At 43.3% G+C, this 27,418-nt stretch overlaps 1 protein-coding gene across 6 annotated transcripts in view; it reads right to left on the bottom strand.

Moving 5' to 3' along the window:
- The window catches only part of hspg2 (heparan sulfate proteoglycan 2), a 195,256-nt gene that overhangs the window by 98,538 nt on the left and 69,300 nt on the right, over positions 1-27,418 (bottom strand). For all 6 annotated transcript variants that reach the window (XM_029718873.1, XM_029718874.1, XM_029718876.1 and 3 more), the window contains exons 4-8: positions 4,321-4,430; positions 3,551-3,609; positions 3,015-3,187; positions 1,637-1,762; positions 1,203-1,397 (exon numbers count right to left, since the gene is read on the bottom strand). In XM_029718873.1, the coding sequence (XP_029574733.1) occupies positions 1,203-1,397; positions 1,637-1,762; positions 3,015-3,187; positions 3,551-3,609; positions 4,321-4,430 (663 nt within the window). The remainder of the gene's footprint in view (positions 1-1,202; positions 1,398-1,636; positions 1,763-3,014; positions 3,188-3,550; positions 3,610-4,320; positions 4,431-27,418) is intronic.

Genomic DNA, 27,418 nt, shown 5'->3' with positions numbered 1-27,418 from the left:
TGGTCGGTAATCTGTTTGTTGACTTGGCTTTCGAATACCTTAGAAAAGTAGATATAGGTCTGTAGCAGTTTGGGTCAAGAGTGTCCCCCCTTTGAAGAGGGGGATGACCGCAGCTGCTTTCCAATCTTCGGGAATCTCAGACGACACGAAAGAGAGGTTGAACAGGCTAGTAATAGGGGTTGCAACAATTTCGGCAGATCATTTTAGAACGAAAGGGCCCAGATTGTCTAGCCCGGCTAATTTGTAGGGGTCCAAATTTGGCAGCTCTTTCAGAACATCAGCTGACTGGATTTGGGAGAAGGAGAAATGGGGAAGGCTTGGGCGAGTTGCTGTGGGGGGTGCAGGGCTGTTGACCAGGGTAGGGGTAGCCAGGTGGAAAGCATGGCCAGCCGTAGAAAAATGCTTTTTGAAATTCTCAATTAGAGTGGATTTATCGGTGGTGACAGGAGGTGCTCTTATTCTCCATGGACTTTACAATGTCCAAAAACTTTTTGAGTTTGTGTTGCAGGAAGCAAATTTCTACTTAAAAAAGCTAGCCTTGGCTTTTCTAACTGCCTGTGTATATTGGTTTCTAACTTCCCTGAAAAGTTGCATATCACGGGGCCTGTTCGATGCTAATGCAGAACGCCACAGGATGTTTTTGTGTTGGTTAAGGGCAGTCAGGTCTGGTTCTAAATTTCTTGAATGGGGCATGCTTATTCAAGATGGTGAGGAAGGCATTTAAAAAAAAATAACAACCAGGCATCCTCTACTGACGGGATGAGGTCAATATCCTTCCAGGATACCTGGGCCCGGTCGATTAGAAAGGCCTGCTCGCTGAAGTGTTTCAGGGAGCGTTTGACAGTGATGAGTGGAGGTCGTTTGACCGCTGACCCATTACGGATGCAGGCAATGAGGCAGTGATCGCTGAGATCTTGGTTGAAAACAGCAGAGGTGTATTTAGAGGGCAAGTTGGTTAGGATGATATCTATGAGGGTGCCCGTGTTAACGGCTTTGGGGTGGTACCTGGTAGGTTCATTGATAATTTGTGTGAGATTGAGGGCATCAGGCGTAGATTGTAGGATGGCTGGGGTGTTAAGCATGTCCCAGTTTAGGTCACCTAGCAGCACGAGCTCTGAAGATAGATGGGGGGCAATCAGTTCACACATGCGTGCCTGCGTGTATGTACTTTGAAGTGTTAGTGGTTGCCAATAAGTGCTTACCGCATCTGAACTCATCGCTGCCATCAGAGCAGTCTCTCTCTCCGTCACAAAGGTAGTCTCTGGGGACACACTCCCCATTCTGACAGGTGGCCTGGTCCACTTTGCAGGGCCCTGGGGGACCAGGGGGGCGTGGGGACTTCTTGATGGGGATGGTGGTGGGAGGAGTGGGGGTAACTGCATCAGGACGGATCTTATCTGAAAACCAACAGATCTGTTAAAGACCGTTGACCCAGGGGCGAATCCTAACTTCCACCTAACTTACATTTTCACTTTGTCACGCACTGATGCCAATAGAAGACTAAGTGAAAATTCAACTTAAGTGAACATTTGAGTTGACTCTCTCGTTAGGTTACAAAGACATGCTCAATCAAATGCTTGAGTCAACCATTTAGTCACAGCACAGGTCCAGATCCATTCCATACCATGCAACTCACCACAATCCAGCTCATCACTCATGTCATTGCAATCAGGTCTGTTGTCACACAGGTACTCCAGAGGGATGCACCCCCCATCCCGACACGTGTGCTCATCCTTCATGCACGGCCGAAGGTCTGGGACCACTGAGAGACGGGAGGGTTCAAGGGTCAGACATGCAGAGCTAAAAGGCCACCACACAACACAACACAATGCTTTCTGTTCAAATCACGTCAAATACAAGCAACCTTCCTCGGTGGAGGTTGGTGTCACTTTAAATCGAAGGATGGGCTCATTGTAATGGCTGGAATGGAATAAATGGAATGGTATCAGAATGGAATTCCATAATTCCATTCCAGTTATTACTATGAGCCATCCTCCTTTCACCAGCCTCCAATGACCGTCCTGGGTCACTGCGGGTCGTTCTGGGGCCTGGGGCTAACAGTCTAACAGCTTACCGTACCGTACCGGAGGTGGGACATGGCCATGATGTAATGGAGATCCTTCTGAAGAAACTCTGAAGACTTTTTTTCCTTTGCAAATAGCAATATCTGTAACCTAACTCATGCCATGCAGTTCTCATGGGCAGTGCAAAACCAAAACGTTGTCAGACTTCTGTTTCAGGTGCACACATGCATAACATTCCTGCATGAACTCTTAACAGATTCCCAAAGACCTAATTGTCATCCTGTTCATCATTATCATCCACAAATAGCTGCATTCTGCATTTTACACACACTACAGAACAGTCATGTCACTTCTACAGCAGCTCTGGCAGTCTCCGTGCAGCAGGCATTGTTCCAGACCTGGTTAAAATATTATTTTGCTACGATTCTATTGACTCCATTGCGCCAGGGAAGCTCAGTCAAGCTCAGCTAAAGTATTTGAAATGATTTCCAATAGCATTGAACCCGGGTCGGCATGGTACAGTACAAACCTGGCACAGCCATGGGGTTCACAGGGGGCAGAGCTAGAAACCAGAGAGACACGTTAAGGACACTACCTATGATTACCTAGCCCTCCTTTTCTTTCTTTTCATATTTTATTGGTTTATTGACAGAAATAGGTATGATTGAAGGGGAGACATATAGAGGGGAAAAAGTGAACACAAAAAATAGCCTTTTCTAGCATGATGCCTTGGGTTGGCTAGTCTAGCTTCATCGAAAGATTGTAATAAGATATGATAAATCAACGTCTCAATTAAATAAAGAGTACCATAGCTATGAGATCAGACCTATTTTGTTCACTTGTACAGCATTTATAGTAGGTCAGTTACAACTTCCTAAAATGGATGCCGTAATTTAGACATCTTCCTAATCTGGATGCTGTATATTTGGTCATGTCAGCATCCTGTAAAGTCCTTACATTGCAGAGTATATATTATCCCGTGGTCCTTACCTTCTCCCAGGCGTCTGAACTGGAAGCCCTGGACAGAGGTGATGTAGGAGGCGATGGTGCCCTCCTTCACCACTCCATAGAGCACGTTGCGGATCTGATTGTCGTTGTTGTTGTAGTCAGAGCCCACGTCAAGCTCTACAAACACATCCACCCCATCCTGCCTCAGCATCTTCCTATACACAGGCCAGGACAGAACAGATGTTTTTTATAGAGAGGGACGTGGTGACGATAACGGTACAGTGCTCCAGGTTTAGATGAACGTGGGTTGGGGCATATCATTCTTTTATCTAATGTAAGAACATTGATTAGTTACACTCAGCTTACAACAGTGTTTGGTGGACCAACCAGAAGAGTATAAGCTGAAGCCTAAACATTAGCTCTGGGAGCAGTCTTCAGATCTCAGACAAGGTTACTCATCACGTGAGCATGGTTCACTGAACCACCTTTGTTACACCCAGGCTAAAATAAGTAAAGTAAGTAAAAGTAAGACTGGTGCGGTTTTATCAACAGTAGCTGAAGATGAGCAGTCATCTTACTTGATGAGGACCACATTGACAGTCTGGATGCCTGGGATCCTGTTGTACTCCGACTCTAACTGTGGAAGGAGAAAAAATATACTTAGATGGGTACAAACCAGCAGAGATGCATTTTTGGCAACATGTTTTAACAAGTTGAACAACTTTCCTAACAAGTGTTCTAACATATGATGTAGAGTAGTATATGATACAAATCAAATCAAAGTGTATTTGTCACGTGCGCCGAATACAACAGTGAAATGCTTGCTTACAGGCTCTAACCAATAGTGCAATAGTGCAAAAAAGGTATTAGGTGAACAATAGGTAAGTAAAGAAATAAAACAACAGTAAAAAGACAGGCTATACAGTAGAGTATATTGACTCAAATTATCTACAGTATATGGCCTGCTCCGCAATCAATAACGTTGTGTGGCAGACATGACGTGGCAGTGGAATGCAAGGTGTGAGAATCCTGCCCTGGCCTGTGTAACGTTTACAGCCCTTGTGGGGAGGGATGGTTAGGCGTACCGCTTAAAGTACACAGTATACAGTATGTTCTGGAATAAGCCTACCGCATACAGTCCTCAAATTCTAATCTGGGCCTCAAAGCCAGTTCCACTGCTTTCGTTGTTAATTCTTCCCCTATAATCAGGGACAGATTTAGACCTGGGACAACAGGTGGGTGCAATTAATGATCAGCTAGAACAGAAAAGCAGCAATAGTCCGGCCCTCACAGGGTTAGATTTGAATACCCGTGGTATATAGTATATATGGTTCTGGAGTAGACCTACCGTGTCCACCACCGCGTCAGAGATCTCCTGGAAAGACAGTGAGGAGATGTTCTCCATGTCAGGCCTGTACACAATAGAGTCTGTGAAGTTCACCAGAGCTCTGTAGTACGCTGGAACACAGAGAGAGACAACGGTTAGTTAGACACAGGAACCACAGCGTGAACATTGACACTCATTTTTCAGCAACATAATGTACACAAAACAACATTTACATGGGACTATCCTTTGGTGGTGTTGCCTTATTCAAAATGAATTGAGACTCAAACTTGAATAATGTTTGGGACAAATGTCCCTCAGGGAGGCCTTTGGTTCAATGTTTGGAGAAAGAAACTCACCAAACATAACTGTGGCTAAATTCAGAGCCATGTACAAATGATGGGGTCTATTTCCATATCTCAATTGTGGTCTGTACTAAAACTGACAACTGTACCACATATAGAGGACGCTTGAACAACAGGCACCAGTTAGACGTACACATGTACACATACTGTACGCACACACATATACACACCACAGGAGGTAGGTGGCACCTTAATTGGGGAGGACGGGCTCGTGGTAATGGCTGGAGCGGAATCTGTGGAATGGTATCAAATACATCAAACACATGGTTTCCATGTTTGATGCCATTCCACGCTCCATTCCAGCCATTATTATGAGCCGTCCTCCCCTCAGCAGCCTCCACTGATACACACACACACTTTCTGTTTCTAACACACATGTGCATGTCAGACAGATGTCAACACTCATCACACAAATACACACACATAGCCATAAGTGTGGACGATCTCACACAAGTACAGTTACACTGTCAGCCAATGTGGGTCCCTCACTTTTATTCACAGTGAACAGTTAGACACTGAATAACAGGGGAGCCCCTAGCCCCACCCTAGCCCCGCCCCACCCCCGCCCCAGCCCCGCCCCAGCCCCATCCCAGAATTAGAATTACTATGCCAACGGCTGCAGAGAAAAAAGCTCAAGCGAGTGATTCTGGAGGTGGGCCTCAACATTCCCTTTCCCTTCACAAAGTCAAGCACACCAGATGGGACAGAGAGGCTGGAGCACGGGCTCTACTGCCTATGGAGAACAGAGTTAGCGAAGCTAACCTGACCTGGCTCTATGAGTTAAGTAGGGCATACTGGTCATAATATTGAGGCTGTACTATCCATAGTGGTGTCCTACGGTTGATTTATGCAGCTTTAAAAATGTCACGTTTCCGTAGACATTCTGTAGGCTACTGTCACTGCTGTCTGCAAAGGCTAAGGGACGATAACCATGTTACAACTTCGTCTCCTTTTTGTCTTTTTATTATTACATGATCTATAATAGGGTATATTTTTATTGCATATCTATTTCCGTTCTAAGACATCTTCGCTCATACGACTCACAAATGCACATCCTTTAAATAGCCCAGACAGACCCCCCCTCAGGGTGCACCTATTCTCACTCCCCTGACAACCGTGTTGAGCTGACCTGGGTCTGCCAGCTATTGTTCAGCTTAGCTTCGATCTGGTATGGTCCGGGTTGGGGGAAGGAAGTCAATATTTGTGTTCTTTCTTACAGTCAGTTGCTACTTGCCATGGCTATATTGACGAGTCATGTTTTATGTGGGCATACCGTGAGCTGGGGCCTCAAGTCAACCAAACACACGGACATGCACACTTCCTCCCTCTCCCTTTCTCTCTGTGGAATCACTAATTACATAATGCTAGACAATGTGTTGCTGTTGACAATGACAGCGTGCATTCATTACGCTTTAGGAACCCTGCTGTTTAATTAAAAGTTGGATTAAGAGTGCCTCACACACGCTTGTGCACACATACGCGCGCACACACACGTGTACGCTCACGCACATGCACACACACAGGCTGCCCCATTGTGTTGAGGCACTGGGGGTCTGATAGTGATTGTGCCAGTGACAGGACAGGCTGACTGGAAGGCAGCTGTGTCATTATGTCTAGTGGTGAGAAGCTGCCTTCAAAACAGAGCTTAGTTTCCTCGAATTACAACAGAACATTGGCACAAGCTGGCCTGGTTCCTCCAAGACGCCTTCCACTTCTTGTGAGGAAAGGGCTTTATTTGTTGAAGAGTGAACTGAAAAGATTTGGTATAGAAACCCACACAATGGGCTGACTACTGTATGTAGTGTAGAAGCGCAGGCGTCAGCAGTATGGCATGGACATGGTCGACTGTGTTGGCTGTACCACAAAGTCAGTCAGCGGGCTAAAGGACATTGTACAGTCAAAAGTTTTGAGAATGACACAAATATTAATTTTCACAACGTTTGCTGCTTCAGTGTCTTTAGATATTTTTGTCAGATGTTACTATGGAACACTGAAGTATAATTACAAGAATTTCATAAGTGTCAATATTTGCAGTGTTGACCCTTCTTTTTCAAGACCTCTGCAATCCACCCTGGCATGCTGTCAATTAACTTCTGGGCCATATCCTGACTGATGGTAGCCCATTCTTGGATAATCAATGCTTGGAGTTTGTTAGAATTTGTGGGGGTTTGTTTGTCTACCCTCCTCTTGAGGATTGACCACAAGTTCTCAATGGGATTAAGGTCTGGGGAGTTTCCTGGCCATGGACCCAAAATATTGATGTTTTGTTCCACTTAGTTATCACTTTTGCCTTATGGCAAGGTGCTCCATTATGCTGGAAAAGGCATTGTTCGTCACCAAACTGTTCCTGGATGGTTGGGAGAAGTTGCTCTCGGGGGATGTGTTGGTACCATTCTTTATTCATGGCTGTGTTCTTAGGCAAAATTGTGAGTGAGCCCACTTCCTTGGCTGATTAAGCAACCCCACACATGAATGGTCTCAGGATGCTTTACTGTTGGCATGACACAGGACTGATGGTAGCACTCACCTTGTCTTCTCCGGACAAGCTGTTTTCCGGATGCCCCAAACAATCGGAAAGGGGATTCATCAGAGAAAATTACTTTACCCCAGTCCTCAGCAGTCCAATCCATGTACCTTTTGCAGAATATCAGTCTGTCCCTGATGTTTTTCCTGGAGAGAAGTGGCATCTTTCCTGCCCTTCTTGACACCAGGCCATCCTCCAAAAGTCTTCACCTCACTGTGCGTGCAGATGCACTCACACCTGCCTGCTGCCATTCCTAAGCAAGCTCTGTACTGGTGTTGTCCCGATCCCGCAGCTGAATCAACTTGAGGAGACGGTCCTGGCGCTTGCTGGACTTTCTTGGGCGCCCTGAAGCCTTCTTCACAACAATTGAACCACTCTCCTTGAAGTTCTTGATAATCCGATAAATAGTTGATTTAGGTGCAATCTTACTGGTAGCAATATCCTTGCCTGTGAAGCCCTTTTTTGTGCAAAGCAATGATGACGGCACGTGTTTCCTTGCAGGTAACCATGGTTGACAGAGGAAGAACAACGATTCCAAGCACCACCCTCCTTTTGAAGCTTCCAGTCTGTTATTCGAACTCAATCAGCATGACAAAGTGATCTCCAGCCTTGTCCTCGTCAACACTCACACCTGTGAGAATCACTGACATGATGTAAGCTGGTCCTTTTGTGGCAGGGCTGAAATGCAGTGGAAATGTTTATTTGCGATTCGGTTCATTTTCATGGCAAAGAGGGACTTTGTAATTAATTGCAATTCATCTGATCACTCTTCATAACATTCTGGAGTATATGCAAATTGCCATCATACAAACTGAGGCAGCAGACTTTGTGAAAATTAATATTTGTGTCATTCTCAAAACTTTTGGCCACGACTGTACAGTTTGAAAACAGTACCAGAAGACAGGCAACATCAAAACGGCTGATCAAAAAGCCTCATTTTACCCACCACTAATCTAATCACTTCACTGGGCACTCGCTTGGCCCTGCAGCGAACAGACACACACAGTAACAGACATTAGACCTGTCTCCTCTGAGTTTGCCGCTCTGACGACACGTTACGGCCTGGCGAGCGCACTCAGTACCCATGATTCTTTGGTTACAGTGTAGGGCTGTGCCCTTAACGCTAACGAGGGCCCTCTCTTCCACTCTCTGCATCCCTCTTTCTCTCTTTCTCTCTCTCTCTCTCTCTCTCCGAGGAGCATTCTGCTGAACGCCACTCACTTTTTCCATCGGGGGAAATCCCCCGTCAAGCACCACCAAGGATGAAGAAATTGCCTGCTGAGAGCGAGCGCGGGGGAGTAGAAAAAAAGGAGCCTGGAAAAATAGCATTCCAAACTCTTAATTCACAAACGTATTTAGCTATTAAAGCTGTTCAGTAGAACTGTGATGGCTTTGTGAGGCGGACCGGGCCCCCTCTGAACACACAGAGCCCTGTAGCAGGAGACAAAGAGCTGATTGAGCCGTGCGCCCAGCCTGGCCTTTAAAGCCCAACCGCTTTCAGCCCGACCTTCAACCCCACTTCTCTCCTCCCTCCCCACCAGCACCAGCGCCTATGGCAGGGGAGAGGGGGAGAGAGAGAAAGAGGGGCAGAGAGAAAGAGAGAGAATGGGAGAGAGGGGAAAAGAGAGGGGGAGGGAGGAAGAGGGAGAAAAAGAGAGAAAGAGAGAAAGACAGAGTGAGCAAGACCACAAACCCACAAGAACAAGGCCCAAGTTGTATTACACATCCCACCAGGGACCAGACAATATGAGACCCTCTATTTCTCTTGTCTCTCTCTCCTAGGGGTCTAGGAAGGCCAATGTGGGGTGGTGTGGGGCTGTGTGGGAAAGAGGGACACTTTCACAGCTTTGGCTTTTAGAGAGGAACCTCTGCTACTTAACCCTACTGCTGGTGGTCAGCCAAACAGCCCTGTTCTACAGAATAGACTGCTTCAAACTCAGGAGCTCATGGGAATGACTTGAATGACTTCTGGCCCAATATTACTGGAGCCTCTTTTGTGCTCTCTCCACAAAACACAATGTGAATGTCAAAAAACACTTCAGGGAAATGGCAGAACAGTTAACTACTATTGTCTGTTGAACTTGTCAGTCCACTATACTGACATAGAACCTACTGGCAGGAAGTTGTCCTTTCACAAAGTAAGATGGCGCCGGAAGAAAGCAAAAAAGAGCTTCTGGATATCAGGACAGCGATCACTCACCTCGGATTAGACAAATATTTTTTCTTCAACAAGCAGGACGCACAGGATGTACTTCAGACACCCGACAAGGCTGAAATCCCTGTCATTGGCAAGAGAAAGAGACGCAGGTATAGAGGACACAGGGCGGGGAGCCTCGTAGGGATCCGCCGACGGCGAGTGGGAATTCTGCCTTTTCCATCAATATTACTTGCCATAATGTAATATCTTATGTTTCACCGAATCGTGGCTGAATGACGACATGGAAAACATTGAGCTAGCGGGAAATACGATGCACCGGCTAGACAGAACAGCACACTCCGGTAAGACGAGGGGGGGGGTGGTCTTTGTATATTTGTAAACAACAGCTGGTGGACGAAGTCTAAGGAAGTCTCTAGATTTTGCCCGCCTGAAGTAGAGTATCTCATGATAAGCTGTAGACAACACTATTTGCCAAGAGAGTTTTCATAAAAAAATGTCATGGCTGTTTATTTACCACCACAAAGACCGCACTGAGTCAGCTGGGCCTGTAAACTATTACGGACTACAAAGGGAAGCACAGCCGCGAGCTGCCCAGTGACACGAGCCTACCAGATGAGCTAAATCACTCCTATGCTCACTTTGAGGCAAGCAACACTGAGGCATGCATGAGAGCATCCACTGTTCCAGACAACTGTGTGATCACGCTCTCCATAGCCGATGTGAGTAAGACCTTTAAACAGGTCAACATTCACAAGGCCGCTGGGCCAGATGGATTACCAGGACGTGTGTTCTGGCATGTACTGACCAACTAGCAGGTGACTTCACTGACATTTTCAATATGTCCCTAATTGAGTATGTAATACCAACATGCTTCAAGCAGACGACAATAGTCCCTGTGCCCAAGAGTGCTAAGGTCACCTGACTATGGACATAGCACTCATGCCCGTAGCCATGAAGTGCTTTGAAAGGCAGGTAATAGCCCACACTAACACCATTATCCCAGAAACCCTAGACCCACTCCAATTTGCATACCGCTCAAACAGATCCACAGATGATGCAATCTCTATTGCACTCCACACTGCCCTTTCCCACCTGGACTAAAGGAACACCTACGTAAGAATGCTATTCATTGACTACAGCTCAGCGTTCAACACCATAGTACCGTGAAAGCTCATCACTAAGCTAAGGATCCTGGCACTAAACACCTCCCTCTGCAACAGGATCCTGGACTTCCTGATGGGCCGCCCCCAGGTGGTGAGGGTAGGTAGCAACACATCTGCCATGCTGATCCTCAACACTGGGGCCCATCAGGGGTGCGTGCTCAGTCTCCTCCTGTACTCCCTGTTAACCCACGACTGCATGGCCAGGCATGACTCCAATACCATCATTAAGTTTGCAGATGACACAACAGTGGTAGGTCTGATCACCGACAACGACGAGACAGCCTATAGGGAGGAGGTCAGAGACCTGGCCGGGTGGTGCCAGAATAACAACCTATCCCACAATGTAATCAAGACAAAGGAGATGATTGTGGACTACAGGAAAAGGAGGACCGAGCACGCCCCCATTCTCATCGACGGGGGTGTAGTGGAGAAGGTTGAGCGCTTCAAGTTCCTTGTTGTCCACATCACCAACAAACTAGAATGGTCTAAACACACCAAGACAGTCGTGAAGAGGGCACGACAAAACCTATTCCTGCTTGGAGACTGAAAAGATTTGGCATGGGTCCTCAGATCCTTCAAAGGTTCTACAGCTGCAACATCGAGAGCATCCTGACTGGTTGCATCACTGCCTGGTACGGCAACTGCTCGGCCTCCGACCGCAAGGCACCACAGAGGGTAGTGCGTACGGTACCAGAGCGCCAAGTCTAGGACCAAAAGACTTCTCAACAGCTCTTACCTCCAAGCCATAAGACTCCTGAACAGGTAATCAAATGGTTACTCAGACTATTTGCATTGTGTCCCGCCACTCCCCCTGCCAACCCCTCTTTTACGCTGCTGCTACTTTCTGTTTATCATCTATGCATAGTCACTTTAACTATACCTACATGTACATATTACCTCAATTAGCCCAACTAACCGATGCCCCTGCACATTGACTCTGTACTGGTACCACCTGCATATAGCCTCACTAATGTTTTTTTCACTATCTTTTTTAATGTTTTTTTTTTTTCTTTACTTATCTATTGTTTACCTAATACCTATTTTTTACTTAAAAATTGCACTGTTGTTTAGGGCTTGTAAGTAAGCATTTCACTGTAAGGTCTACATCTGTTGTATTTGGCGCACGTGACAAGTAAACTTTGATTTGATTTGATTTGCATCATTAAAATAAAAAAATATTGGTCGCATATACATATTTTGCAGATGTTATCGCGGATGTAGTGAAATGCTTATGTTCGTAGCTCCAACACTGCAGTAATACCTAACAATACAAAACAATACACACAAATCCCAAAAATGTAAAGAGAGGAATTAAGAAATGTAGAAATATTAGAATGAGCAATGTCAGAGTCCGGCTTTCCAGCTGTAGGTAATAATGCAAGAAACGTTCTGAGCAAATATCTAAGAAACACAAAGTTGGCTAGGCGCTAGGAACAGGGCTTCAATTTAATACTACTAGAAAGTGTGTGCCCTCAGGCCTGGAGGGAAGCAAAAAGCCGACCAATCAGCCTGTTACCAATCCTTAGTAAACTTTTGGAAAAAATTGTGTTTGACCAGATACAATGTTATTTTACAGTAAACAAATTGACAACAGACTTTCAGCATACTTATAGCAAAGGATATTCAACAAGCTAAGCACTTACACAAATTACTGATGATTGGCTGAGAGAAATTGATGATACAAATATTGTGGGGGCTGTTTTGTTGGACTTCAGTGCAGCTTTTGACATTATCGATCATTGTCTGCTGCTAGAAAAAACGTATATGTTATGGCTTTAAACCCCCTGCTACAGTATATTGTGGATAAAGAGTTACCTGTCTAACAGAACAAAGAGGGTGTTCTTTAATGGAAGCCTCTCCAACATAATCCAGGTAGAATCAGGAATTCCTCAGGGCAGCTGTCTAGGCCCCTTACTTTTTCAATCTTTACTAACGACATGGCACTGGCTTTGAGTAAAGCCAGTGTGTCTATATATGCAGATGATTCAACACTATACACGTCAGCTACTACAGCGATTAAAATTACTGCAACACTTAACAAAGAGCTGCAGTTAGTTTCAGAATGGGAGGAAAAAACATTGTATTTGTGATAAATCATTCACTAAACCTAAAACTTCAACTAAATCTTGTAATGAATAATGTGGAAATGTAGCAAGTTGAGGTGACTAAACTGCTTGGAGTAACCCTAGATTGCAAACTGTCATGGTCAAAACATATTGATACAACAGTAGCTAAGATCGGGAGAAGTCTGTCCATAATAAAGTGTTGCCACGCCTTCTTAACAACATTATAAACAAGGCAGGTCCTACAGGCCATAGTTTTGTCGTACCTGGACTACTCTTCAGTCGTGTGGTCAGGTGCCACAAAGAGGGACTTAGGAAAATTACAATTGGCTCAGAACAGGGCAGCTGGCCCTTAAAAGTACACGGGGAGCTAACATTAATGATATGCATGTCAATCTCTCATGGCTCAAAGTGGAAGAGAGATTGACTTTATCACTACTTGTTTTTGTAAGGAGTGTTGACATGCTGAATGTACCGAGCTGTCTGTTTAAACTACTAGCACACAGCTCGGACACCCATGCATACCCCACAAGAGATGCCGCCAGAGGTCTCTTCACAATAACCAAGTCCAGGACAGAATATGAGAGGCGCACATTACTACATAGAGCCATGACTACATGGAACTCTATTCCACATCAGGTAACTGATGCAAGCAGTAAAATAAGATTTAAAAACAGGTAAAAATACACCTTAAGGAACAGCAGGGACTGTGAAGAGACACACACAAAGGTACAGACACAGGTATTCACACACAAGTGCTAGCACACGCACTCTACACACACGTACATTGTAATATTATTGTATGGTGGTATTATACATTTTGTATTGTAGATACTGTACGTAGTGGTGTAATAATGTTATATGATGTACTGTTTTATCTTTTGTTTTATATGTAATGTAAGTGCCTTAATGTGTTTGGACCCCAAGATGAGTAGCTGCAGCCTTGGCAATGGGGATACCTAATAAATACAAATACAAATACAGGGTAACCATATCTGTCGGCTCCATCTTGTGTATCTCATTCGGGTGGACCAATCCGTGTATCAGTTCAGTCATGCTTAGTGTTGGAACTAAAACTACAACCCTAACAAGGCAATAAGGGAATATTGAAAGTAATTATAGTGTGAAATATGTAACATGATTTTCAGGGCGAAATGACAAACGGAGACCCATCAAAAAATGTATTAAAACTTATTTTGGCCAAGTTGTTTTTAGCTGAAATGCTAGTGCTAGTGTCATAGGTAGGGAGGGAAAGCTATGACATGATGGAATAACCCCATCATTTTCCACTGGCATCAGAAAACATTACAGTCTGCCTAAAATGGAAAAACCCTTCAGACTGGACTGAAACTTCACAATCCCAAGAGTCCCAGGAATGGTGTCTAGAATGAATGTGGAAATGAGAGTGCATAGCTGAACAGAGCAGACGGTGATAAGATACGCCAAGGTATTTCAATAAAGAGTATAAGGAAAATAGTAGCAGTAGAGATAGAGATCAGAGAGCATTAGAGATCAGAGAGCATTAGAGATCAGAGAGCATTGGACTGTAGTCTGCCTGGTCTGGGCTTAGAATGTCCCCTGGAAAGAGAGGTTCCACCACCGGTGCTATGCTAAAGGGAGTAGAGTGGGGGGTGGAGAGTAGAGGGCAGATGGGAGCGATGTGGGATCGAAGATATGGGTCAAAGATAAGGGTCAAGGTGAAACAAGAACAAGTGAGACGAAGCAGGAAAAAGGACAGAGTTGTCGAGGTTGGTGGGTGCGGAATTTTTACATTTACGTCATTTAGCAGACGCTCTTATCCAGAGCGACTTACAAATTGGTGCATTCACCTTATGATATCCAGTGGAACAACCACTACAATAGTACAGCTATATATTTTATTTATTTTGGGGGGGGTTAGAAGGATTACTATATCCTATCCCATGGAGTGTGAGGGGAAAGAGAAAGAGAAAAATAGAAAGTGATGATTAGAAAGGACAGAATTTTGGACAAAATAGGTATCTCAACAGAAAAAGGTACACAACTAAGAAAAAGTCCCTATTCAGACTGAATGAATTGTGAAGAGGGACGAGCTTTGTGGAAATTGGCAATCGGAATGAGCGAACAGTGTTAAAATACCGAGTAGGACACAAGGCCAAATCTTTGAGAACCAATGTGAGATGAATAACCCTGATTTGTGCACTATCTTAATGCATATGAAATGCATTGAATATTAGTTGCAGTCTCTCAGTATATCTGTTACATTCCACTGTCTTTAACGTCTAGTCCCATGATAAATGACAGATACATTCAATGAATATCAGAGCACACACACACGACAGAGCCTAATGTTGTACACTATATATTGTATAGGAGCAGTGTATCTGCAATGCTACATTCCTTTGACATAGCGAGGCCTGATGATACATGTAAAAGTGCTAAATAGTTATACAGCACTGTAGCCTAAATCTACAGTCGTGGCCAAAAGTTTTGAGAATGACACAAATATTAATTTCCACAAAGTTTGCTGCTTCAGTGTCTTTAGATATTTTTGTCAGATGTTACTATGGAATACTGAAGTATAATTACAAGCATTTCATAAGTGTCAAAGGCTTTTATTGACAATTACATGAAGTTGATGCAAAGAGTCAATATTTGCAGTGTTGACCCTTCTTTTTCCAAGACCTCTGCAATCCGCCCTGGCATGCTGTCAATTAAATTCTGGGCCACATCCTGACTGATGGCAGCCCATTCTTGCTTAATCAATGCTTGGAGTTTGTCAGAATTTGTGGGTTTTTGTTTGTCCACCCGCCTCTTGAGGATTGACCACAAGTTCTCAATGGGATTAAGGTCTGGGGAGTTTCCTGGCCATGGACCCAAAATATTGATGTTTTGTTCCCCGAGCCACTTAGTTATCACTTTTGCCTTATGGCAAGGTGCTCCATTATGCTGGAAAAGGCATTGTTCATCACCAAACTGTTCCTAGATGGTTGGGAGAAGTTGCTCTCGGAGGATGTCTTGGTACCATTCTTTATTCATGGCTGTGTTCTTAGGCAAAATTGTGAGTGAGCCCACTCCCTTGGCTGAGAAGCAACCCCACACATGAATGATCTCAGGATGCTTGACTGTTGGCATGACACAGGACTGATGGTTGCGCTCACCTTGTCTTCTCCGGACAAGCTTTTTTCCGGATGCCCCAAACAATCGGAAAGGGGATTCATCAGAGAAAATGACATTACCCCAGTCCTCAGCAGTCCAATCCCTGTACCTTTTGCAGAATATCAGTCTGTCCCTGATGTTTTTCCTGGAGAGAAGTGGCTGCTTTGCTGCCCTTCTTGACACCAGGCCATCCTCCAAATGTTTTTGCCCCACTGTGCGTGCAGATGCACTCACACCTGCCTGTGGCCATTCCTGAGCAAGCTCTGTACTGGTGGTGCCCCGATCCCGCAGCTGAATCAACTTTAGGAGACGGTCCTGGCGCTTGCTGGACTTTCTTGATAATCCGATAAATGGTTGATTTAGGTGCAATCTTACTGGTAGCAATATCCTTGCCTGTGAAGCCCTTTTTGTGCAAAGCAATGATGACAGCACGTGTTTCCTTGCAGGTAGCCATGGTTGACAGAGGAAGAACAATTATTTCAAGCACCACCCTCCTTTTGAAGCTTCCAGTCTGTTATTCGAACTCAATCAGCATGACAGAGTGATCTCCAGCCTTGTCCTCGTCAACACTCACACCTGTGTTAACGAGAGAATCACTGATATGATGTCAGCTGGTCCTTTTGTGGCAGGGCTGAAATGCAGTGAAAATGTTTTTGGGGGATTCAGTTCATTTGCATGGCAAAGAGGGACTTTGCAATTAATTGCAATTCATCTCATAACATTCTGGAGTGTATGCAAATTGCCATCATACAAAATGAGGCAGCAGACTATGTGAAAATGACTATGTGTGTGTCATTCTCAAAACTTTTGGCCACTACTGTACAGTGCATCTGTAATGACCCATACATTTGACACTAATTTCCATTCACAGAATAAATTACTTAAACTGTAGGACTGATAAATGACATATGCAGTGCCTTCGGAAAGTATTCAGACCCCTTGACTTTTTCTACATTTTGTTACATTACAGCCTTTTCTAAAATGGATTAAATAGTTATTTTCCCTCATCAATCCACACAATACCCCATAATGACAAATCAAAAACAGGTTTGCACTGAATATCTGACATGAAAGACATGGAAGTCCTCCCATTGCATGACGGAGTCCATATCTGTAGTATCTAAAGAGTATAGCAGCAGTGTATCTGCACAAATCCACAGTAACAGAGTAATGCTGAGACCACATTTAAAATGCATGTCAAACAAAACCAATGATTGCAAAGTTAAACAAACCATACAACTCTATGCACAAGGACTACTTTTAACAATTTCCACAAATACATTTACTTGAAGAAAAGTGCAGATTCAAAGTTTGGTTACAGAATGGCTGTTTGTGATGTTTGTGCCATTATTCCCTATATTCGGGCGGCTGCGATGAATATAGGTGAGACTCTGAGTGAACACTACATTAATATAGGGGAGACACTGAATGAACACTACATTAATACAGGGGAGACACTGAATGAACACTACATTAATATAGGGGAGACACAGACTGAACACTATGTTAATACAGGGGAGACACTGAATGAACACTACATTAATATAGGGGAGACACAGACTGAACACTATGTTAATACAGGGGAGACACTGAATGAACACTACATTAATATAGGGGAGACACAGACTGAACACTATGTTAATACAGGGGAGACACTGAATGAACACTACATTAATATAGGGGAGACACAGACTGAACACTATGTTAATACAGGGGAGACACTGAATGAACACTACATTAATATAGGGGAGACACAGACTGAACACTATGTTAATACAGGGGAGACACTGAATGAACACTACATTAATATAGGGGAGACACAGACTGAACACTATGTTAATACAGGGGAGACACTGATGACAGTATCCAGGGAAGGATGTCAGGAGTTATTTGTAAGATAATTATCTCATTATGTCTCTGGAGCTGAGAGGATATCCCTCAGACAGGACACACTTCCTTTCCAACACTTCCCTCCACTCTATGCTTTTCACATTGTGGCTGCGTCCCAAATGACACCCTATTGCCTATATAGTGCACAACCTTTGACCAAAGCCATATGGGCCCTGGTTAAAAGTAGTGCACTATATAGGGAATAGGGTGCCATTTGGGACGCAACCTGCCTCTCTGATGGATCCACCCTGTAAAAAAGGGGGTTTCAGACTCAGAGAGTCAAATGGGAGTTGGCACTTCCTGTTGTTCCCATTAAGATGGAAAAGCTGGAGAGACAGTCTGATTTCTCACTAAAACCAGTGCAATATTGCACTGGAAAAGACATCAATGATGGGAAACTTTTTTCTGATGACTCATTCATTCTTCCATTGCTTTGGTTATGGTTCCACTGAGGAGCATGTTCTGAAAAATCACTTGACTAGGAGTTTGAGGAGTTGAAATGTAAGAAATTCTTTGAAGAGATCCTTTCTACCAGACAATTAAATGTTATATTAATGTAGCCTATTGTGCAAAATAAACCAACGCAAAAAAAAATATCATTCGCATTTGTGACTCATTTCAGTGAACTAGGCGTATTTTGCGCTTCACTACTTCATAGGAGAGCCACTTGAACATACTCTTTCTTAAATTAAAATGCGTTTTTTGTGCAGAAATGCCTTCTGGAACATGTGAACTTTCATGTGCCTTAATAACAAACGTCTATGCCATCTGTAAATATGAATAAAATTGTTAAATTACAAGCCCAGTTGGTTTAGCCACAGAAAAAAAGCAGCAACCTTCCCGCTAGCCATGATTGGCTGAGATAATGAGTGGGCTGGACATGCCAAGAGATGAGTTCGAATTGGTCTGCCATGTAGAACACTTCTGTCTATATCATGAGCTGGTCAGTATGTGTAGGTAATCCTTTCTAACGCAGCTTTTTTGAAAGATATCACGTAGTTGAACTGCATAAGTGTTGCTTTCTACTTTCTGGAGGACCAAGTTTTGAAATCAGTGGAATTAGACTATGATCGCTAAGGAGAAGGAGAAAATTCTGCCGTTTGATTGCAAATTGGCAGACCGAGTCGAAAAGAGAACACAGAGAAGTCTGTTGTATAAAACACCTGTCTCCGGATTACATCTTCAAACTAAGGGCAACCATGGCATCCGTGACAGAGAGGGAGAAGCATCCATCCATGTACAGTTGAAGTCGGAAGTTTACATACACTTAGGTTGGAGTCATTAAAACTCATTTTTCAACCACTGCACAAATTTCTTGTTAACAAACTATAGTTTTGGCAAGTCGGTTAGGACAATATCCCAATTCCAGTGGATCAGAAGTTTACATACACTAAGTTGACTGTGCCTTTAAACAGCTTGGAAAATTCCAGAAAATGATGTCATGGCTTTAGAAGCTTCTGTTAGGCTAATTGATATAATTTGAGTCAATTGGAGGTGTACCTGTAGATGTATTTCAAGGCCTACCTTCAAACTCAGCGCCTCTTTGCCTGACATCATGGGAAAATCAAAAGAAATCAGCCTAGACCCCAGAATTTTTTTCATCATCCTTGGGAGCAATTTCTGAAGGTACCACGTTCATCTGTACAAACAATAGTACACAAGTATAAACACCATGGGACCACGCAGCAATCATACCGCTCAGGAAGGAGACGCGTTCTGTCTCCTAGAGATGAACGTACTTTGGTTCGAAAAGTGCAAATCAATCCCAGAACAACAGCAAAGGACCTTGTGAAGATGCTGGAGGAAACAGGTACAAAAGTATCTATATCCACAGTAAAACAAGTCCTATATCGACATAACCTGAAAGGCTGCTCCAAAACCGCCATAGAAAAGCCAGACTATGGTTTGCAACTGCACATGGGGACAAAGATTGCACTTTTTGGAGAAATGTCCTCTGGTCTGATGAAACAAAAACAGAAATGTTTGGCCATAATGACCATCATTATGTTTGGAGGAAAAAGGGGGAGGCTTGCAAGCCAAAGAACACCATCCCAACCGTGAAGCACAGGCTGGCAGCATCATGTTGTGGGGGTGCTTTGCTGCAGGAGGGACTGGTGCACTTCACAAAATAGATGGCATCATGAGGACGGAAAATTATGTGGATATATTGAAGCAACATCTCAAGACATCAGTCAGGAAGTCAAAGCTTGGTCGCAAATGGGTCTTCCAAATGGACAATGACCCCAAGCATACTTCCAAAGTTGTGGCAAAATGGCTTAAGGACAACAAAATCAAGGTATTGGAGTGGCCATCACAAAGCCCTGACCTCAGTCCTATAGAACATTTGTGGGCAGAACTGAAAAAGCATGTGCGAGCAAGGAGACCTAAAAACCTGACTCAGTTTCAATCGCTCTGTCAGGAGTGGGCCAAAATTCACCCAACTTATTGTGGGAAGCTTATGGAAGGCTACCCAAAAAGTTTGACCCAAGGTCCACAATTTAAAGGCAATGCTACCAAATACTAATTGAGTGTATGTAAACTTCTGACCCACTGGGAATGTGTTGAAAGAAATACAAGCTGAAAGAAATCCTTCTCTCTTCTATTATTCTGACATTTCACATTCTTAAAATAAAGTGGTGATCCTAACTGACCTAAGCCAGGGAATTTTTACTAGGATTAAATGTCAGGAATTGTGAAAAACTGAGTTTAAATGTATTTGGCTATGGTGTACGTAAACCTCCGACTTCAACTGTATACGGGTAAGATAGTTTAACTAGCTACATTTTCAGAAATTACACATTTCTAATTTTGTCAGAAAGTCATTTTCATTTCAAGTTAAAGTGTATTGTTAGCTAGCTAGCTAACGTTAGCTGGCTGGCTCGCTAGCTAATGTTACATATATTATCTGTGTAGTTATATTATTCGTATCTCAAAGCCATTTGCATTGCTAGTTAAAGCCTAATGTTAGCTAGCTAACATTGAACCTGGTTCGTTAGCTACCTGCAGATTCATACAGGGTAGTAACGTTATGAGTTGGGATTATGGTTCATTGTTTAGCTAGCTAGCTACATGTCTAAACAAAAGACTCCACTACTATGCAAGTAACCATTTCAAAAGAATGTCAGTCGATAGATGGCTATCACTCTCGTCTGAGTGTGCCAGAGCACAGAATAACTGACGAATTTACGAACATTCAACACCCGTTGAATATGGTCGGAGTCAGTAAACGTTGGCAAAAAAAAGCATAATTAAATTGTTGCCAGCAGCACAGTTGCAGTCCCCAACGCTCTAGATAACATAAAAACAGCCTGACCAGCTCTGCTAGGGTGAGTAAAATGGTCAGAGTGAGCTCTTCTCTCATTTGTGTCTGGAAGTAGCTAGCAAGCTAGCCAACGTTAGCCAGGTCAGAGCACTCGGATCATATCTTACTCCTCGGCCAGAGTGTCGAGTGTGCGCTCTGAACGCTCCGAGAGCGGAACACTCTGAATTTATGAACGGACAATCTGACAACGCTCTGAGTTTACCAACACCCAAAGCGCACTCTGAGCACACTCTGGCACTCCAGATTAAGTTTACGACACACCCGTAGTATAAACCAGCCTTTAGTCTTGAAACCTTTGGTTGTTTAGTACATGGCCTCACATGGGTGTAGACAAATAAGAGCTCTCCACTAGGTGTACCAAAACATTCAAGGGCCATTTTCTCAAAAGTGAGGTTACAAGTTTATTAACTTTCAAAGCAGAATTACTTTCCCATTGTTCCTCAACTGTAGTGTATGATATACAATTTTCTAGCTCTGAGTCTCTACTTTTATCCAATGTAAAAAATACAATTTCAAATTTTGCAACGTAAGACTGAATTGAACCGGTCGGTCAAATCAAATCAAATCAAAGTTTATTTGCCACATGCGCCGAATACAACAGGTGTAGAACTTACAGTGAAATGCTTACTTACAGGCTCTAACCAATAGTGCAAAAAAGGTATTAGGTGAACAATAGGTAAGTAAAGAAATAAAAACAACAGTAAAAAGACAGTGAAAAATAACAGTAGCGAGGCTATAGAAGTAGAGAGGCTACATACAGACACCGGTTAGTCAGGCTGATAGAGGTAGCATGTACATGTAGATATGGTTAAAGTCAGATTTGTTTCAGTGGATTAATACTCAATACTACCTCTTATAGTGATATCCTAACTACAGGAACTCTTAGAAAGGCTCCAGCCTGAGTCTGTTGCAAGTCCCCTGTCATAAACATGAACTGCTGGCAAGGCCTATATAATCAAGTAGTGCTGCTGTATCCAGCTGTGTCCCAGCTGTGCACATAGAAATACACACAGGCCTACGCTGAGACAATATAATTGAATTGTAGCACATGTCCATCTATTAGACTAGAGAGACTTCTCAGTAAGTATGCATCTCTCCTGCTTGGTAAGAAAGTGAATACGATTTAATGTGATGCGCTAAGAACAGAAGTCTCTACATGAAAGATGGCTTCATGGAGCTCTGTTTTACAAAAAAAGGCTCCAGAAACATAGAACAGTGTCACACACAGTAGACAGCGGCAGTCCCTTCCATAAAAGGTTAATGGGTTTGTGGGTAGTCCAGTTCATGGTGACCCAACCTAATTAGTGTTAACGAAGCGTTCACACAACTTCAAAGAGCTCCTGGAAATGTTGTGATCCTTGTCACAATCAAATTGCTGCCATGAAAGAAAAAAGAGATGAGAGCAGAGCAGTTGTGGCTAAACTTTCCTTTTAAGTCCTAAGCTACTGTTGGCTGTCGACAACTCACTCACTGAAACAAGGTGTTTACTGTACTGCATCTGAGTCTGAAGAAGGAAGGAAAAAATCAAATATTATTTTCTTTTTCCTTTTTCTTTACTAGATCAAAGACTAATAGAATTGTGTTTAGCTTTGCTTCCCTTATTTTTGTCATTTTAGGGAGTAATGTGAATTTGTTTTTTCAAACGAGTGGAACAAAAGTTGTAAACTGTTTAGCCAATCCCTAGAGCAGGATTATTACTATGATAATGAGCACTCCCCTAGAGGAAACCATGGAAACCATGTCTAACTGTAATACACAATGATATGATAACAAATTCTGCACCGGAGGGAGCAGGGGTATCTAGTCTTTTGTGTTATCGGGTAGCCAGACTGAGTAGCTGGCCAGACTAGCACGCATGCAAGATGTGGATCTCGATGCCGAGATTAGTGGATATCCTGATATCCCCCTTTGACATGCCATCAGTAATGTAGGTCGATTAGACAGAGATATTTGTTACCGTCCTCTATTATCAATAAGTTGAGAAGAGTATCTGAAACAGTAACAGCAGCGTTTCCTAAAGAGGAGAGGGAAAGTCCAGTTCTCCAAGGCAACATGAACTATTATTGATACAACAGACTGTAGCAGCATCAAGGGCCCAGAGCTAGAGTCCATGAGTAAGACTATTCCTACTAACACTGAATAGTGATCCAGGATAATGTCTTGGCACTGACAGTAAACAAATAACCAATCAAGGATAAAGGGAGTTTTGCTAACACATAAGTCCCAACACAGACATTGTCCTTCTACAATACAATTCTACTCTTTTCTTTCCTCTTAGGGATGAATTGAAATTTACATAATGGGTGCCGGGAGGAAAATGGGGGAGGGTTTAGTATTTTTTTTAATCTATCACAGGAGGGTCAGGGAATTTGTAATTGATGAAATGTCAGTATTTCTCAGTGTTTTAGAGTTAGTTGCTTATTAGGTTATATATATCAATGTGTGCCCGATGCCGCTCCTCATCTCTGATTCTACTCTGGGTGCACAATATCAAGTGCACCTGTAGGCTATTTAGGTTGGTCTCAATCAAATTATCCACAGCCTATAGGCTACAAAGTGCATGCACTGAGAAGCACAGAGCAAAGTTATGTTTCTTAGATAGCTGCTGGGATGGTGTAAATAAAACAAATCTGCATTACACACTGCAATGGATATTCCAGCCCTGAGCCCTGCTCTGCTCTGCTCGTTCTGATCACAAACTGTTTTGTGTGCTGGCTAACCAATGGCTGCGCTGTGTGGTCCTACGGCGGCAGTTCAGGAGTCAAAGGCTTCTTCCGAAAATATTTTGTTGATTAGGCCTAATCCAAAAAAGGCATCATCTTGTGAGAAGGAGGACCGGAGGTCAACTTTGATAGCTTGCTACTACTATAATTGATTTTATTAAAAACTATATGTTTCTTGCCCATGATGTAGGCCTATTTATCAGAGTTATTAAGCTCACAATAAGCCAGATTCGAGAAAAGTACATTGTGGTGCTGAAACTTGAAGCAGCAGCCGTGGCACAATCAATCGTAAATGGACAGCTCATTGTGCTGAAAGTAAGCAAATTCAAGTAGGCATAATTCATTTCAACGTCTTCATTTAAATTAGAGGGCTTTGTGTTAGACGGCTTTGAGTCTATTTCTTCCTCTTTAACAGATGAAACTAGGCTGTAGGTTGCTATATCTATAGATTTGTAGGTCAATTCCTCCACCCACCGTGCACTCTTTAAACAGCCTACCTCTGTGTCAGTGAAGGGCTGTTAAGTTAAAACCAGGACTCAAATTGAGGGAGTAGGAGAGGGTATGCCATAGGCCTACTTTTTATTAAAGACAATGGCAAAAAGCACAGGCCTACCCCTTGTTAGCTTAAGATTTGGAAGAAAATAAAACAGATCTGATTATATAAAGTGATCTATAACAGAGCTTTGGTCTGTGAAGCTTTATGCTAGAAACAAGCTGTAAAATACCAGGGAAAGACGTGACTGATGCATATGGGGATATCATTGTTTAGTTTCTTTGACATCCAGAGGCTGAGCTACAACCTTCTATAGCCGAGGAGACAAAAAATAGACTTTGCTTGGGAAGTAATCTAATTCTCTCACTATCAATTGATAAAGTTATTCACTTTCTGTACAATAGAAAATATACAGAAAGGTAGGCCTAACTTTTGAAAGCACCATGCTCAGATTCCTAATGATGTCTCAGATGTAATTATTTGCAAACATGGACAGTTTAATTTCAAACAAGACAGACTGATTTGGCATTGGAGAAATATGATAGGATGAACACACAGGCCTATCTCTCTGTCCATTCTTAGCCTGTCATTTCGGTAAATTGTGTGGTAAAATGACGTAGAATTGCATGACATTTTTATAAAAGGCAATTTCTTCTCGGATCTGCAAATACGATGATAGATTCATGCAATGCTTTTACTATAAAAGAGATCTTTCCAATCCTACTCTTGTCTACGATGATCTGTGAACCCAACTTTCTGGTCCGCAGCCCTGTGCCCTATCAAAATTCCTGCGTTGAGATGTAACGCTTACAGGACGAAGAACAGTTTCTAAAACTGCATATCTAAGGCTCTGGTCTGTCCAACAAGTGAGGGTAAACGGTAGACATATTCTCTGCTATCCACTTGATGTTTGAATTATTCTTTTGGGCATAAGGAAGGTCACTTTGTTTTCAACCGTTCTGGGAAGGTTTAGGTAAAATATATTTTGCTGAAGGGAGGGCCATCCATTGTCATTTCAGAGAGGTCCGATTTTCTCCATGCAATCCTTATTATAAATAATGTTCACTCCCTTATCTTTCTTGTTCTACCATGTTGTTCTCTAGAGTAGTCATGCCATCTCATCCCCTCCCTTCCTCATGTTCTGTTCAGTTTTCTGACCCCCTGTATACGTCAGTGACGCTGGTGTGTCTGTGAGTGCGGCCAGTGACCACCTCCAAGAAGGCCAGAGCAGAACAACAACAAAGAGCCCACCAAAATAACTGCAGCTGCCGCCGCTTGTCTGTCTGTCCCATGTCGGTGTGACTATCTGAGAGCCCAGGCAGTCTAACAAACAACGCCACTGACTGACACAAACGTTACACCAACTGTCTGTCCAGTCCATGGCCCACCACCACCCCATGAAAATGGCCACAGTCCTGGGTGGTCTGTCTGGTGGACTGAGCACTGGCCTTCAACTCCCACTCATGCTCAGACTGCACTGTCAGATAGGCTCTATTACACTGATCTGTGATCCTCTTATGTTTCAACATCTGCTCTCCACAAAGGATTGATGCTAAGGGTAATGGCAAAGGCACTGAATAAAAAAATTTCTGCAACAAAAACAGCATACTGTAAATGTGTTAAGTAGTTGGGATATGGTTAGACCTACATTGTTTTAAAAAAAAAAATGTTTTATACAGGTTAGACTAATAAAATCTATTTTGCAGGATAGACATTCTAACATCGAAACACTACTCCTGAAGTCCTCTAGGAGCTCAGTATGATCAAGGACAGAGTGGAAGAGGAGAGGAGAGGAGAGGAGAGGAGAGGAGAGGAGAGGAGAGGAGAGGAGAGGAGAGGAGGAATTGTGAGAATCTTCCCATCTAAGACACATGACTACAAAGTTAAAACAAAACACACCACATCTCTCCTCCTACACAATGCAACCTTATCTGCAATGTTTGTGTGCCTTTGACCTATCTCAAACTGTGCTGGAAAAGTCTTAACATATTCATTGAAGGGGATTGGTTATGTAAGTTTGAAGTGTTTTAAAATACATTCAATTGGTGTAGATGGCAATTCAAACATCACAACAAACAAAGTGTCCAGTAGTCCTATAGTACTCTGAGTGCTCTGTAAACCAGTGGAACACCGTGGGAAGAAGATGGAAGATGTCTCCCATAAAACTACATTGAGATACGCTGCAGAGGTCAAGAGCAGAGGTTGGGAGGGACCATGCTGAACAGAAGTGTTAAAATAGACCAAGTAGAGCAATTTCTCAAGCAAGAATGTTGCTAGGACTGTCTGGGAGTGGTTTGAGTGGTGAAGATTTGCTGTTATTGGCAGAGAGGTTAAGAACTCTCTTTCTTATTGGTCTATTACCTAATTTATTGCATGGTGACATCACCATGAAATGCCAAAACTCCCTCCCACCAAAACAGGCTGACATTTCAGGCAGTCTTTTCAGGCAGGATTTTTAAGCCTTGAGACAATTGAGACATGGATTTTGTAGGTGTGCCATTCAGAGAGTAAATGGGCAAGACAAAGTATTTAAGTGGCTTTGAACAGGGTATGGTAGTAGGTGCCAGGCGCACCGGTTTGAGTGTGTCAAGAACTGAAACGCTGCCGGGTTTTTCATGCTCAACAGTTTCTCTTGTGTATCAAGAATGGTCCACCACCCAAAGGACATCCAGCCAACTTGAAAACAGTGGGAAAAATTGGAGTCAACTTGTCCAGCATCCCTGTGGAAGGCTTTCATCACCTTATAGAGTCCATGCCCCGACGAATTGAGGCTGTTTTGAGGGCAAAAGGGGGTGCAACTCAATATTAGAAAGGTGGTCCTTGTGTTTTGTACAGTCAATGTAAATAAAACACAGGAAAATCACATTTTTGAGTTCACTGGGCCATTAAAGGCACCCTATTTATTTCTGTCAGAGCTTCAAATGATAATTCAACAGGTTCAAATGTTAGGTCCTTGAGAGACTAGGAAAGGGAAAAGGTTCAACATAGCAAACACAACAGGATGTGCATCATAAAGGGTGCAGAAATGGCACCTCTACTTCCATCACGCCACAGTATGTAAGGGGGAGTGAAGAAGAGGCGAGGGCCTGCATGCCACAAGTACAATCCACTGGACAGCGAAGGGAGACTCAACAGCAACGTGTCTGTGCAAACCAATCCAACTCAGAAAACCAGTACTGTTCCTTCCCAACTGCTGTCATGTTAAGATCTAAAAATGGAACGGTGAGCACAGCACACTGCAGCCCTGGCATTCACTGCTGTCAGCCAAGGCATATTGTTACTA

The sequence above is a fragment of the Salmo trutta genome, chromosome 28, assembly GCF_901001165.1.
Source record: "Salmo trutta chromosome 28, fSalTru1.1, whole genome shotgun sequence".
Taxonomy (NCBI): domain Eukaryota; kingdom Metazoa; phylum Chordata; class Actinopteri; order Salmoniformes; family Salmonidae; genus Salmo; species Salmo trutta.
This window is presented reverse-complemented; position numbering and strand designations above follow the sequence as displayed.